Genomic DNA, 14,636 nt, shown 5'->3' on the forward strand with positions numbered 1-14,636 from the left:
AGTATGATGGGCTACGAGTCTTTTGTATCATGTGTGTTTTCCGAATAAGAGAAGACTTAAAATGACAATGTTAAGCATTTTTATTAAAGTGAAATAGAACCAAGTCAAGAAAAATTCTTTCATATTTTGCATCATCTTGGGAGTCACTTGGGTTCACTGGAGTCGGCTGCCTGGGTCTACAATTGAAATGGAGGAAAAGAAGTCCACGGTCATATTTTCGTAAAATTAACAGAAGGAGAAGCTTTCAGTAGATGAGAAATATAGTGATGGACACAGAAAAAGAAATGTCACAAGGTAAAGTGAATGAACAATAGCACAATTTTGTACATGCAGAACATTTCATAATAATGCAATTGTATTAATATTCTCCCTTCACTGCAAGCAAAAGGACAATTACCAACCAATTTCTTTCATTCATTCCTGTCATTTTTTAAATTATTTTCTATTATATTACACAATCTATCCTTTTTCATAATACTATTGTTATTCCATTCTGGACTTCCCAGTGTTTGATTTTGAGTTGATCTATTACTATTTTTCCTAGACGATCCTTCAAAACATTTTTTCTCTACTTGTTTACTGAAAACTACTTCACTGGTCATTCTGTCTGCCCATGAGATCTTCAGGATGCTTCTCCAAGACCATGCCTCAAAGGTCTGTAAGCATTTTGACTGTGGTACAGAAAAGTAATTTTAACATTGCCACCAGGGCAATGATATCTGATTATTCTCAGGGACTGAAAAGAGAAACCAATAACATTGATTCAAACTGTGTGCAACCTGTGGCTATTTTATCTGAATGTTAATTACAATGGTCATTGTGTATCTGGCAGGCAACAAGAAGTAATGAGCATTAAAATGCTTAAAAGTATGTTGTAGTTAGTTTCCACTTACATCACTGACACTGATCAGTTAAAGCACTCAAAGCACACTCATGAAAAGAAATATTATGTAGAATAACCTAACAAGTAGCTGAAGCTAAAGCATATCTATATTTCAGTATTAAACATAAAAAAGTGCACTTCACACACTGAAGATTAGATATCATGAAGGCCAAATAAATTTTCCGGCAACATTTTCACAAGGCATGAGCCTCTTACAACATTCATGAAATGTCAGGTAACATAGGAAAGAAGACAGCAACAGTGGATTAGTGTTTTTTATTATTATTATTATTATTCAAGAAGATTGCACAATCATGTATATTCCCCCAAACAGGCCAGTTCTGAGAGCCAAACAAATTTATATCAATTATAACAGGAATCAAATCATCTTTTTTAATATATTATCTGTGACTGCAGAGTAAATTGATAAAAAAAAAAAATTGCACTACCACTATATTTTGGACCAGACTACACAGCAGTGTTTCATGTGTCACAACAGTGGTCAAATGTTCAAATGAAGCCACTGAAGTGTACACCAGTTCAGCAGATAATTTCCCATAAAATTACATTGAGCACACATTTTAAACTGGAGATGGCCTCTCGAGGCTTGTTGACAGACTACAGTGTACATATGCCTTAGCTCACACCCATTCATGATTCAAGACACAGCAGACAGGTTTGCCTTTACTTCCATAACACAGGTAACAATATGTAGTGATTTACTATATTCAAAAGAGTATTGAGGGAGAGGTTTCCAACCAAACTACACAAGTAATGAATGTGGTACAAAACTTTTTTTTCAGCTGTAAAAGACAAAGCTGAAGCTGCTCACAAACCAGAGAGTAGTTTGAACACTATTCTGGTGTACTAGGCATGGTTCTGCTGGAAATTGTATGCTCTTGCCTTCCTCCAATGGAATACCTTTTCAGTGCCACGACTGTTCACGTGGTTTCGAGGCAAAGAACTCCTCGAGCAACATTTGGAGTGCATTTTCATCTGGAAAGGAAGTTCCTTGAAAGTCATTTGATAGAAAGTGGGAAAGGTGAAAATCTAAGGGCACAAGATCAGGTGAATAAGGTAGCTGCAGAGTGAATTCCCAACCCAATGCCTGTACAGTGTTTTTGTTGGTTGATTAGAATGCTGGTGGGCATTATCATGGAATAGCATCACTTCACAGTCTTCCTTGTTCTTGTTCTTGAAAAGCATCTGCAAGAGGTCTTAGTTGTTGACAATAAATGCCAGCAGTGATGGTTACACCTTAGGAAAGCAATTCATAATGCACCACACCGTCTCTATCCCACCAGATTCATAACATTATCTCTTGTGGGTGTGCACAGGTCTTTGTATGGAGAGTTGCTGCTTTGCTTGGGCTCAAGCATTCCTTTCTTTTTCTTATGTTAGCACATACACACAATTTCTCATCACCTGTAATAATACAGGATCGGAATGGTTGGTATTGTTCATGAGCCAACTAGCGATGAGCAAGCAGAAATGCTTGTATGGCCACCCACTGATTTTTGTGATTTTGGCTTGGAGCAAGCAGTACCCATACGCCCAATTTTTGAACCTTCCCATTCCCTGCAAATGTTGCCGATGGTGAAATGGTCACAGTTCATCACATTTGCCAGCTGTCCAATAGCATTATCCCCATACACAGGGCAAATGTTTCTGTCTGCCTCCACTGCTGTCACCCCTCTATTGAGCTCAAACAGAAGAATACACTGATCAGCCAGAAGATTATGAGCACCAGCCTGCTATCGATATAAACCCATCCACGCGACAGCAACATCACCTGGGGAGGAATGACTGCTAGTCAGACACACACATGGTGCATGTAATATCAGTAAGCATGTTTCCAGGGTGATCTATCTGTGCTTGACCGAAGGCAGATTGTGATGGCCCAGAGGCTCGACACAAGCATTTCGTAAACTGCACGACTTTTTGGGTGTCCGAGGAGAGCCGTGGTAAGTGTCTTCAACATGTGGTGAAACCAAGTGAAACCATGTCCAGACATTGTGGGGCTGGGCAGCCACCCCTCATTACGGATGTCTGACATTGTAGGTTGGACAGACTGGTAAAACAGGACAGGCAGCAAACTGTGATGGAACTAACATCAGGCTTTAATTCTGGGCAGAGTACAAGTACAAGTTTGTCTGGACACAAAGTGCACTGAACACTGCTAACAATGGGCTTCCGAAGACAGCAGCCTATGTATGTGCCAATTTTAACACCACAACACCGGCAACTATGAAATGGGCACATGACCACCGGCACTGGACATTGTGGCAGAGCATTGTATGGTCTGATGAATCCCGATATCTTCTTCATCATGCTGGTGGGAGGGTGCAAATCTGTCATCTTCCAGGGGAACAGCTCCTCGACACCTGTAATGTGGGACGGAGGCAAGCTGGTGGCCACTCCATTATGCTCTGGGGAACATTCACATGGGCATTCATAGGCCCTGTGGAGCTTGTGCAAGGCACCATGATGGCTAATAAGTATTGTACACTGGTTGCAGACCATGTACATCCCTTTATAATGATCATTTTTCCCAATGGTAGTGGCAGTTTTCAATAAGATAATGCACCCTGTCACAAGGCCAGGCACGTGATGGAATGATTTGATGTTCTAGTTCCAATTGATGTACTGGCACCCCAACTCACCAGATCTGAATCCGTTCAAACACATCTTGGATGAAATTGAATGTGGCGTCAGAGCTCATCATGGTCATAATGTTCTGGCGGATCAGTGTGTCAGAAATGTTTAGATTTCTCTACTTGGCACTCCATTTTCTAGCATTCTTCTCCACTCACTATCTCTATTATCACAAAATGACAATATGTAAATTCAAACAGTGACAATGAACTACAAATAAAAAATGACAATCATTAAATAAACCCACAGCAACCAGAATACCAACATGCAATAAAAAAATGATACAAACTTATGCACCAACTAATACTTAGGTAAAAGTGAAAAAGCCAGAAGCAGCTCTGAAGAGGAGAACCCATAATCAAACATGTTTTTATTTTATTTCATGAATTCTGAAAATGTGTTGCTAGGTCCTGTGTTTTAACCCTAAGTGTTGAGTGTTGACAAGATGACGCGAGCAGTGTCTCTCTTATGAAGATGTTAATTTGTGTTAAGAATGATTAAAGTAGTTGAATACTATCAATTATTATTGACACACTTCTTTTTATTTTTTCCTAACTGCCCCCATCATAAATTTTGGAATCTGAAAATTATAGGATGAATGTCAGAATGGGCTGATACATTTTATGCAAACAGTTTCACTTCTATTTAAGCATTCCTCTGCTCCCAGGTCTTCATTTTTGTAGCCACAAGAAACAAGAAATTGTGGTTCAAATGGCTCTATGCACTATGGGACTTTACATCTGAGGTTATCAGTCCCCTAGACTTAGAACCACTTAAACCTAACTAACCTATAGACATCACACACATCCATGCCCAAGGCAGGATTCGAACCTGCGACCATAGCAGCAGTGTGATTCCGAACTGAAGCGCCTAGAACCACTCAGCCACAGCTGCCAGCACAAGAAATTGTGACTAGCAATTGTGTGAACAGTATTTAACACTGGTGATCCAACTCCCAAACACTCCAAATGAAGATAATTTTCGAATTGCATCTTCATAAAATTAGGTACATTAATAAAAGACTGATTATGAGGCATGTGTTATTTTCCAAAGTGAATCATGAGTAACTTTCAATATTAAGCATCTGCGGCATGTAGTTCCAAACAGAGAAATCATCATTACATTTAGATCTGCCACTGGTTATATTGCGGTTATAGGACTTTTCTTAGAAGAGAAGAAAGGCCATAAATGCTACTGAAGAAGAGTTATTTAAACTGTTGGAAGTTAATGTTGTTGCACGAGTGCAGCCTTCCTAAATAAAGATGATCAAGCCTACAACATACATATATCTAAGCCTACAACATGCATATATCTGAGCAATGATTGTTATAAATATGATGCAGAAAAGATAGCTCATCCCTTTGTTAAAGTAGTAACACCCTGCATTATTCAGCTACACTGTAATGATGCTGTGTCTGGACATAGCTCGATAACACACACACACACACACACACACACACACACACAATATGCTGCAAGTTGCCATCTGGCTACTAGACAAGAAAGCATATTTTAGTTCCTTGTCACGACCGATCATCGTCCTTACATGTTGCGTCAACACTGCGAAACGTTATGTTGATCAGTGCAATATCACAGTAGCTTTCTGACACTGCTTTGTAGCCCCTCATGTTGCTCCCACATTGACAAGTCTGATGTTTCTGTTATGGCTGCCTTTTGCATGGCATTGACTAATCTTCTGTAATGAATTCTTGAATATGCTCTTGGGGAAGGGGAAGGGGTGGGGAGAAGAGCACTGTCTGGTGGAGATGTAGAAACTAGATGGCAGCAAGACAAGGCACTCAGGTGCAGTGTGGGAGGCTGTAGGGGAAGGAGGGGCAGGGAGGAGTGGGTAGAGCTAAAGGAGAGCAGCAGAGATGGGGGAAAGAGCAGTGTTTGCATTGGCAGAAAGTGGTACACAATGAGGTAGATGGGACGTGAATTGGATGAAGGTGATAGGACAAAGGGGGTGGAGGGGAATAGGTTCCCATAGGTTGAGGCCTGGGTAATTTTGGGAGTGGAGAATGTGTTTTACAGATAACTCCCATGTGTGCAGTTCATAAAAGCTGGTAGTGGAGGGAAGGATCCAGATGGCTGAGGCTGTGAAGTAGTCATTGAAATTGATCATGTTATGTTCAGCTGCATGCTGTGCCACATGGTAGTCAACTCTGCTCTTGGCCACAGTTCGGCAGTAGCCGTTCATCCTGTGGACAGCTGGTTGGTAGTCACACCAATAAAAAAAGCTGTACTAGGATTTCAGCAGAGCTGGTGTACGATACGGCCGCTTTCACAGGTGGCCCAGTCTCTGATAGTGTAGAATAAGTTTGTGACAGGACTGGAATAGGAAGGGCTGGGTAGATGGATTGCACATGTCTTGCACCTGGATCTTCCACAGGAGTATGATCCGTGTGACAAGGGGTTGGTATTGTGAGTAGCATATTGGGGATGTTGGGGTTCTGAGTGACATGTTGTGAAGGTAGTGTGAGTGATGGAACACCACTTTAGGAGGGGTGGGAAGGATCTTGAGTACGATGTCCCACATACTAGGGCATGATGATAGATAATCAAAGCCCTGTCAAAGGATGTGGTTCAGTTGCTCTAGCCTGAGGTGATAAAGAGTGACGAAGAGGGTGCTCCTTTGCACCTGGTCCTTAGGGGTGGCGGGAGGGTTGGGGCTGTGAAGGGATATGGCACAGGGAATTGTTTTTGAACTAGGTCTGGGAGATAGCGCCAACCTGTGAAGGTTTTTGTTAGACTGTCAACATACTGGGCACGGGGGTTCTTGTCACTGTAAATACCCAATCCCTGGATGGCCAGACTGTATGGGAAGAATGCCTTGGTGTGGAACAGATGGCAGCTATCGAAATGCAGGCACTGTTGGTATTTGGTAGGTTTACCATGGACAGAGGTGTGGTTAGGGCAATCAGATTTGGAGGAGGTCAATGTCCATGAAGGTGACACACTTGGTTGAGGAGGACCAGATGAAACAGATGGGAGAGAAGGTGTTGAGGTTCTGAAGGAATGAAGATAGAGTGTTTTGGCCCTGATTCCAGATCATGAAATATCATCGATGAAGGTGAAACAGACCAAGGGTTTGGGGTTTTGGGAAGCTAGGAAGGTATCCTCTAGAAGGTCCATAAACAGGTTGCCACAGGTGAGTGGCATATGGATGCCCAAGGCTGTGGTGCATATTTGTACGCCTTCCCTTCAAAGGAGAAGTAGTTGTGTTTTAGGACAAAGATAGTAAGGAATGCGGTAGTGGGTCAAGTCTCAGGAACGTTGGGAGGGGTAGTGTTCAGTAGCAGTAAAACCAAGGGCATGAGATATGTCTGTGCACAGGGAAGTGGCATTAATAATGACAAGTAGTGATCCTGGAGGTAAAGGGGTAGAGACAGTGGACAGTCCGTGAAGGAAGTTTTTGGTATTTTTGACATAAGAGGCTAGATTTTGGGCAATTAATTGGAAGTATTGGTCAATGAGGGTCAAAATTATTTCAGTGGGGGCACAATAATCAGCTACAATAGGGCTTCCAGGATTGTTGGCATTGCAGATTTTGGGGGTCAAGTAGAAAGTGGGGGTGAGGAGGGAAGTGGATTCAGGGGAGAGGTCCTGGGAAAGGCTTAAGACTGTAAACATGGATTGGAGGTTATGTTGGACTTGTGGGATGGGATCACTCTGGCAGAGTTTATAGGGGAGGAGTCAGACAACTGGCAGTTGCCTTCTGCCAGGTAGTCTTTGCAATTCATAACAACAATGGTGGAACCTTTGTCTACAGTTAGGACAATTAGGTCAGGATATGTTCTAAGGTTGTGTATGACTGTCCTTTCTTCTGCTGAAAGACTGGTGTTCTTAGGAAGGGACCTGGGGAAGAATGGTGGGGCCAGGCTGGCGGTAAGGAATTTCTGGCAGGTGACCCAGAGGGGAGAGGATCACATGTTTATGGTAATATGAACTGGGAGGGGAAGGTTTCGATAATGGGATTAGGTTGGCTATGGTTGGAGGAAGTGTTTCCCCTGCAGAGATCAGGAGAAGGAGAGTAGGTCTTTGACAAATCCAACATGGTTAGATTGAGTGTAGGGCTGAAACTTTTATGGGGATGAGAATTTTGATGGGAAGGTTAAACCAGTGTACTGGGATTGTTCCATCTCTGGATTTAGTGGAGTAGAGATGGTTCATGTATGTGTGAGGTGTGCCTGCTTGTGCGAATGCGTGTGTGTTTTCTTTTCTGAAGAAGCAGGCTTTGGCCGAAAACTCATTGTGTAACAGTCTTTTCACTGTGCCTGTCTGCAACTCAACATGTCACCTTTACAGTGAGTAGCAAGGTACTCTTTTCACGATGATGTTGATATCCTAATCTGGACTTTTCATTGTTTGATTTTGCCTAATTTATCACTATTCTCTACAGCATTACTAAACCCAGGGTCCATTTTTTCTCTTCATTTCTGTATGTTTCATCACCTTCCAAATAGCAGACTCTCTGACAACCGAGCCACAATGAATCTTGTTGATGCAGTATCACTTGCCCACAATTCTTCCCAGCCATAATTCAAATTATTCCTATTGATGAGATTTCCTCCCTCATACTTGCGAGTTTTTGCATTTTCCCCCCCTCCCCCTCTCCTATGAGTACCACATGAACTGCTGAACCTCGACCTAATCAAACATTCTCCCCTCAATCTCTTCCCGTATCCTCACATGCACATAGCCCAGCCATTCTGTTCCATTTCTTTTTTCTTTTTTATGTGTATTTTCATGTATCTGTGGGTATTTCTATGTACTTGTGCCAACATTTGTGTCTGTGCGTATTTTTACCCATTTCTTCTGTTTTTCAGCTCCCCACACAACCACTTAACACTTTCATTTGCCAATTTCATATGTAATTTTCCATTTGAGGTAGGGACAACAAAAAGACTATTACACAATGAGCTTTTGGCCAAAGCCTTCTTTAGAAAGAACACACACAAGCATTCATTCACACAAGCAAGCACTCCTCATGCACAAATTACTACTGTCTCTAGCCCCTACTCCATCTTTCTGCACTCCATGGCTAACACTCAGTCCCACATCCCGTTCCTTAAATGCTGGCTCAACCATGGAATCTCCCCAATGGCCTATGCCTTCATCTTTTCAGATCCTGTCCCTCAGAAACCTGCTTCTGTAAAAACACATCTACATGGCACAGCCATCCCAGAACTACCTCTGCTCCCTCCCCTCCTCAAGATACTGCTAGTGTGCAATCCCTGTTACATACATGACATCTCTGAAACTGAACCCCCTACTCTGCAGCACCTGAAAGAGCACTCCAGACACCACCTCCATAAGCTGTCCAACCTGCTGCCAGCCTACTGCTGCCTTGTGGCACCACTGTGCAACCCGTACCCTAACCGTGGTGTTCCACCTTGTCAACCCCTCGTAGCACTCAGATCCTGCCTAGCTGACCTCCTCAACCTCTCACATCACCCAAACCTCTCTACCAACATTCCACTAAATTCAGAGCTGAAATAATCCCAGAATACTGTTGTTAACCTTTCCACCAAAATCCTCAGTCCCACAGAAGTTTCAGTTCTATCCAAAGGTCTCATCTTCAGACCTACTGCCCCCCCAAACCCTGCAATGGAAACACTTCTCTGCCACCAATCCCTCCAACTAAAACTAACCTAATCCAACCTCGAACCCCCTCTCTCCCAGTTCATACCACCATCCAACCGTGATCCCCCCCCCCCTCCCCTACCACCTTCCCTGAATTCCTTATCTCCAATTTGACCTCACCATTCTTCCCCAGGTCCCTTCACACAGACAACAACTTTTCAGCAGAAGAGAGTACAGCTACATACAGTCTCAAAACAGATCATGACGTAATCATCCTACCAGCAGACATAAAGATTCCACCACTGTTGTTATGAACCACAGTGACTATAAGGTGGAATGGATCTGCCAAGCCAACTGACTGACTACTCCTCCTATAAACTCTGTCAAACTGATCCCATTCAAAAAGTCCAACGTAACCTCCAGTCCACACTTAAAGCCTCACCCTTCCCAGAACCACTCCCCTGAATGAATTTCTATTGTCTCTCCTATGACATCCAACATACACAACTTCTACATGCTGCCCAAAATCTACAAACACAACAATCCTGGCAGCGTCCTTCAGACTCCAAACTCACTACCTCATTCATCATACACCTTACTAATTTTATCGTAACACACAACTACTTCTCCTTTGAAGGGAATGTATACAAACAAATCCACAGCACAGTCAAGGGCACCTGCATGGCACCCTCCTTTGACATCCTGTTCATGGGGCATCTACAGTAAACCCCCATCACTGAGTACCACCCCGGGCAAGAACAACTGAACCAAGTCCCTTGTCAGGGCTTTTTTTTTATCTATCATCATGCCATGATGAGGGACATCATACTTAAGATCCTTCCCATCCTCTTAAAGCAGTGTTCCATAACCCACTCACCCTCCACAACTTCCTGGTCCATCACTCTGCCAATCCCAGTCCCAACCCCTTGCCAAAGGGATCATATCATCAGAGACTGCACCACCTATGACAGCAGCCACATCATACACCAGCTCTGTTGCCATCATTGCACAGCTTTTTTTATTGTTATAAACTTCCAACCAGTTGTCCACAAAATGAATGGACACTAACAAACTATGGCCAAGAGCAGAATGAAGCATCCTGCAGCACAACATGCAGCTGAACATAATATGCTCGATTTCAATGGCTGCTTCACAACATATGCCATCTGGATCCTCCCCTCCATCACCAGCTTTTCTGAACTGCACAAATGGGAGACAGCCTTAAAACAAGTTCTCCACTCCCAAAACTATCCTGGCCTCAACCTGTGGTAATCTACTGGAGATCCCCCCCCCCTCCACCCCATATTTTCCACCCCCTCTGTACTATCACCACCTCCCAGTTCACATTCCCTCTATCTCATTGTGCACTGTTGTCTGCCAATGCACCCACTGATATTTTCCCATTCTCTTCTGTTTTCCTTTTCCACCATCCCACTCTGCATTGCTGCTTTCGTTTACTGTGATAACTGAATCCTGGTCACAGGGACTAGAGACAGTAGTAATTGGTGCATGAGGAGTGCTTGCTTGTGTGAATGCATGTGTGTGCTCTTTCTAAAGAAGGCTTTGGCCAAAAGCTCTTTGTGTAATGTTTTTTTGTTGTGCCTGCCTGCAGCTCAATGTGTCATTTTTTCTGTGAACAGCAATCTATCCTTTCCATAACATTGATGATATTCCAAACTGTACTTTACAGTCAAAACAGGTATGTAACATGTGGTTTCTTGCTATGGTTCAGGGTACTTTTCGACACTCCAGCAATGTGTCAAAGGAATATCTAGAATATCGTCTTTTCCTCCATAAAGCAATTCCAGAGCCATCAAATCTGTCAGGATGATGCCTACCCTCATACTGCATGGATCTGTCTTAAGAACTTTCTCGATGTCAGCATGGTGCCATGTTCTTTTAAATTCCCAGACCTGTTGTTCACCAGAATGTGAAACAGTGTTAGACAAGAACATCTGAACTCATCCAAAACTACTTGTATGTCTGATCAAAAACCCTCCATGCTCTAAGAGTTACCAGTCTTATTTTGTTTTTGAGTTTTTCTTCTTTACCACTACTTTAACTTGCATGGAATAGCAACAAGTATAATTTATGGGTATGTAATTATCTCTAAAGATGAAAGATTAGTATGATTATTGAATCTACATACTTCGCAAGACACTTCAGGATGTGTGGCGGAGGGTACTTTGGTCATCACTTTACTTCCCCTTTTTCCTCTTCCAGTCATGAAAAGTTTGCGGGAAGAACAATTGTTGGTAGACCTTCGTGTGGGCTCTAACATCTTTAATGTAATCTTCATGGTCTTTCCGTGAGATATAGATAGAAAGAAGAAATATATTGGTTGACTCTTCTAGAAACACACACTCTCAGAACTTCAAAAGTAAACCACGCAGAGTTGCAAAATGTCTCTCTTACAGCGTCTGTCACTGGCGTTTGCTGAGCGCCTCCATGACACTTTTGTGCTTATTAAATGAACTTGTAACCAAAACATGCTTTTCTTTTTTGGATCTTTTCTATTTATGCTAGCAATTCTATCTGGTGCAGATACCAGACTGACTAGTAATATACAAGTATTGATTGAATGACAGTTTTGTAAGCTACATCCTTTGTTGATGGCCTACATTTCCTGAGGATTCTTCCAATGAATCTCAGTCTAGCACCCATCTCACCTACAATTCGTTTTGTGGGGCATTTCACTTTAAATCACTATGTACGCATACTCTTAGAGCTGCTTCCAGTGACTGTTCCACAACTGCATCATTACAAAATAATGGGTCTTTCTGTCTGTGTATACATGGTATATTATATTTATTTATTATGTTGAGGGTCAATTGCCACTTCCTGGACCAAGTGTCGATCCTTTGGAGGTCTTCCTGCATTTTGCTACATTTTTCTACCACTGTGGCATCTCTGTATACAACAGCATCACCCACATAAAGCCTCATAGAACTTCCAACATCTGCAAGATCATTTATGTATAAAGTGAAAAGTAATGGTCCTATAACACATTCTTGGGGTATCCCCTTAGTTACTTTTTACATCTGAAGATCTCTCCGTTGTGTGTGACATGCTGTGTTCGGTTTGCTAGAAACTCTATTCAGTCGGATAGTTGGTCTGATATTTCATACACTCGTATTTTGTGGAACTGCATCAAATGCCTTCCGGAAGCCGGGGAACACAGAATCTATCTGGGCACCTATGTCTACTGCTTTCTGAATATCATGGACAAACAAAGTGAGCTGGGTTCCGAGTGTTCATTGTTTTCAGAACCCATGTTGATTCCAACAGAAAGAGATTTCCAGCCACAGGGAATATCATAATACCCAAGCATAAAACATGTTCCAAAATTCTACAACAGATCGGCATCAGGGACATAGTCCTATAGTTTTGTGCATCTGGCTGACGACCCTCCTTGAAAAAATGAATGCTCCATCCTTTTTTCCAATCATTAGATTGCTCCAGAGACCTACAGCAAACTCCTGCTAGAGAAGGGGCAAATTCTTTTGCACACCCTATGTAGAACAGTATCGCAGCCCGTCATGTCCAGTGACCTCTCCTCTGTTGAGCCACTACAGTTGTTTTTCTATCTGATGGTCATTTATTTCAATAACTGTCATTTTGTCATTCCTGCTATGATTTAAACACAGTACTTCCTGTATGAAATAGTTTTGGAAAAGGGTGTTTAGTATTTTAGCCTTTTCTGTCTAATCCTCCATTTCAGTCCCATTTTGACCACAGATGGCTTCGATCTGTTTACTGATTTAACTTAGGACCAAACCTTCTTAGGATTTTCTGTCAAGTCAGTAGATATGATGGCATGCCTCTGAATTTATTGTATGAAAACTCTTACAGCTTTTTAAACAAAACAAGCTTTGTTAACATTCTTCATGCTAATGTGTTTTTCTCCCAACAAGAGACCAGTTTGTTGATACCGCCACTGAAGAACAGTGGTCATCAAACTGCAGCCCATGGGTGGCATGTGGCCCCTATCAAGTATTCATGTGGCTCTCTGCCATATTTTATAATAATATGCATCTCATAACTAACAGCTGAATCCAAAAACATGAACCAACATTAACAACTTCTTAAGAATACAGTTTTCCTGCTCAGTGGCAAACAAAAATACTCATAGATACAATAATGTTTCAAGATGTGCTTAATTTTAATTAAAGCTGGTGATTTTGGCCATGAGCTAACAATGAGTAAAGATGGCCACTTACCTCAGGGGCAGGGGGATAAGTAGTGTAATCACTGGGGGGTTAGAAGAGGTGAAGGGAAGAATGTTTTATTGTTTTTCTTCCAAAACTGACAACTCACAGGTGTGAATGATTCTTACTGATCAGCTGCTATGGCATGAAATTCACACAGAAGTAACATGGATTCAAAAATGTGCATTATAGATGGTCATCAAGAAATGTAGTACATTTGTTCAGCCACATGGTGCAAGTATTTCTTTATGATGCCACTTCGCCAACTTGTGCATCTTTGTGATGAAGATGAGATGAATGGACTAGGACAAATCAAACACCTAGTTCCCATATGAAGAAAATCTCCAACCCAGCCAGGAATCGAACCTGGGACCCCACAACCTTCAAGCAGCAACACTAACCATTTAACCACACGCTGCTAACAATAAACTGTCAACACACTGCTTAATTCTATTTGTGTTTATGCAGTCCAAAAATGACTAGTAAATAAGAAGAAAAGTTGCACTTAACAACAACAAAAAATCTGCTGCCTCATTGTTTTATTAAACAGCTGCTGTTTATTCTTCTATTGACAGCTTAATGTTTAAGTCATTCCACTGGCATTTCCCAAAGAAAAAAGTTACCTACATCTTCTACAACAGAGGCCTGTTTACAACACAGAACTTTTTAACCCCTGAATACAAATAATCACATAATTTGTATAAGTGATGTTGTTGTTGTGGTCTTCAGTTCAGAGACTGGTTTGATGCAGCTCTCCACGCTACTCTATCCAGCACAAGCTTCTTCATCTCCAAGTAATTACTGCATCCTACATCCTCCTGAATCTGCCTTAGTCTCCCTCTATGATTTTTACCCCCCACACTTCCCTCCAATACTAAATTGACGATCCCTTGATGGCTCAGAACGTGTCCTACCAACCAATCCCTTCTCTGAATGAAGTTGTGCCACAAATTCCTCTTCTCCCCAACCTATCTAATCTTCAGCATCCTTCTGTAGCACCACATTTCAAAAGCTTCTATTCTCTTCTTGTCAAAACTATTTATCGTCCATGTTTCACTTCCATATATGGGTGCACTCCATACAAATACTTTCAGAAAAGATTTCCCGACACTTAAATCTATAGTTAATGTTAAGAAATTATTTCTCTTCTTCAGCAACACTTTCCTTGCCACTGCCAGTCTGCATTTTATATCCTCTCTACTTTGACCATCATCAGTTATTTTACTCCCCAAATAGCAAAAACTTTAAGTGTGTCATTTCCTAATCTAATTCCCTCAGCATCATCCAATTTAATTTGACTGCTT

At 41.9% G+C, this 14,636-nt stretch overlaps 1 protein-coding gene across 7 annotated transcripts in view; it reads right to left on the bottom strand.

Annotated features, from left to right (window-relative positions):
* LOC126191188 (5-demethoxyubiquinone hydroxylase, mitochondrial) overlaps positions 1-14,636 on the bottom strand; it is an 87,320-nt gene that overhangs the window by 49,387 nt on the left and 23,297 nt on the right. Inside the window, exon 1 of one of the 7 annotated variants that reach the window (XM_049931973.1) lies at positions 11,274-11,394. The exons of the other annotated variants lie outside the window; for them this stretch is intronic. Within the exon in view, the coding sequence (XP_049787930.1) occupies positions 11,274-11,351 (78 nt within the window). The 5' untranslated portion in view covers positions 11,352-11,394. Of the gene's footprint in view, positions 1-11,273; positions 11,395-14,636 lie in introns of those variants that run through there. 7 annotated transcript variants of the gene reach the window in all.

Source organism: Schistocerca cancellata, chromosome 6 (genome assembly GCF_023864275.1).
Source record: "Schistocerca cancellata isolate TAMUIC-IGC-003103 chromosome 6, iqSchCanc2.1, whole genome shotgun sequence".
Taxonomy (NCBI): domain Eukaryota; kingdom Metazoa; phylum Arthropoda; class Insecta; order Orthoptera; family Acrididae; genus Schistocerca; species Schistocerca cancellata.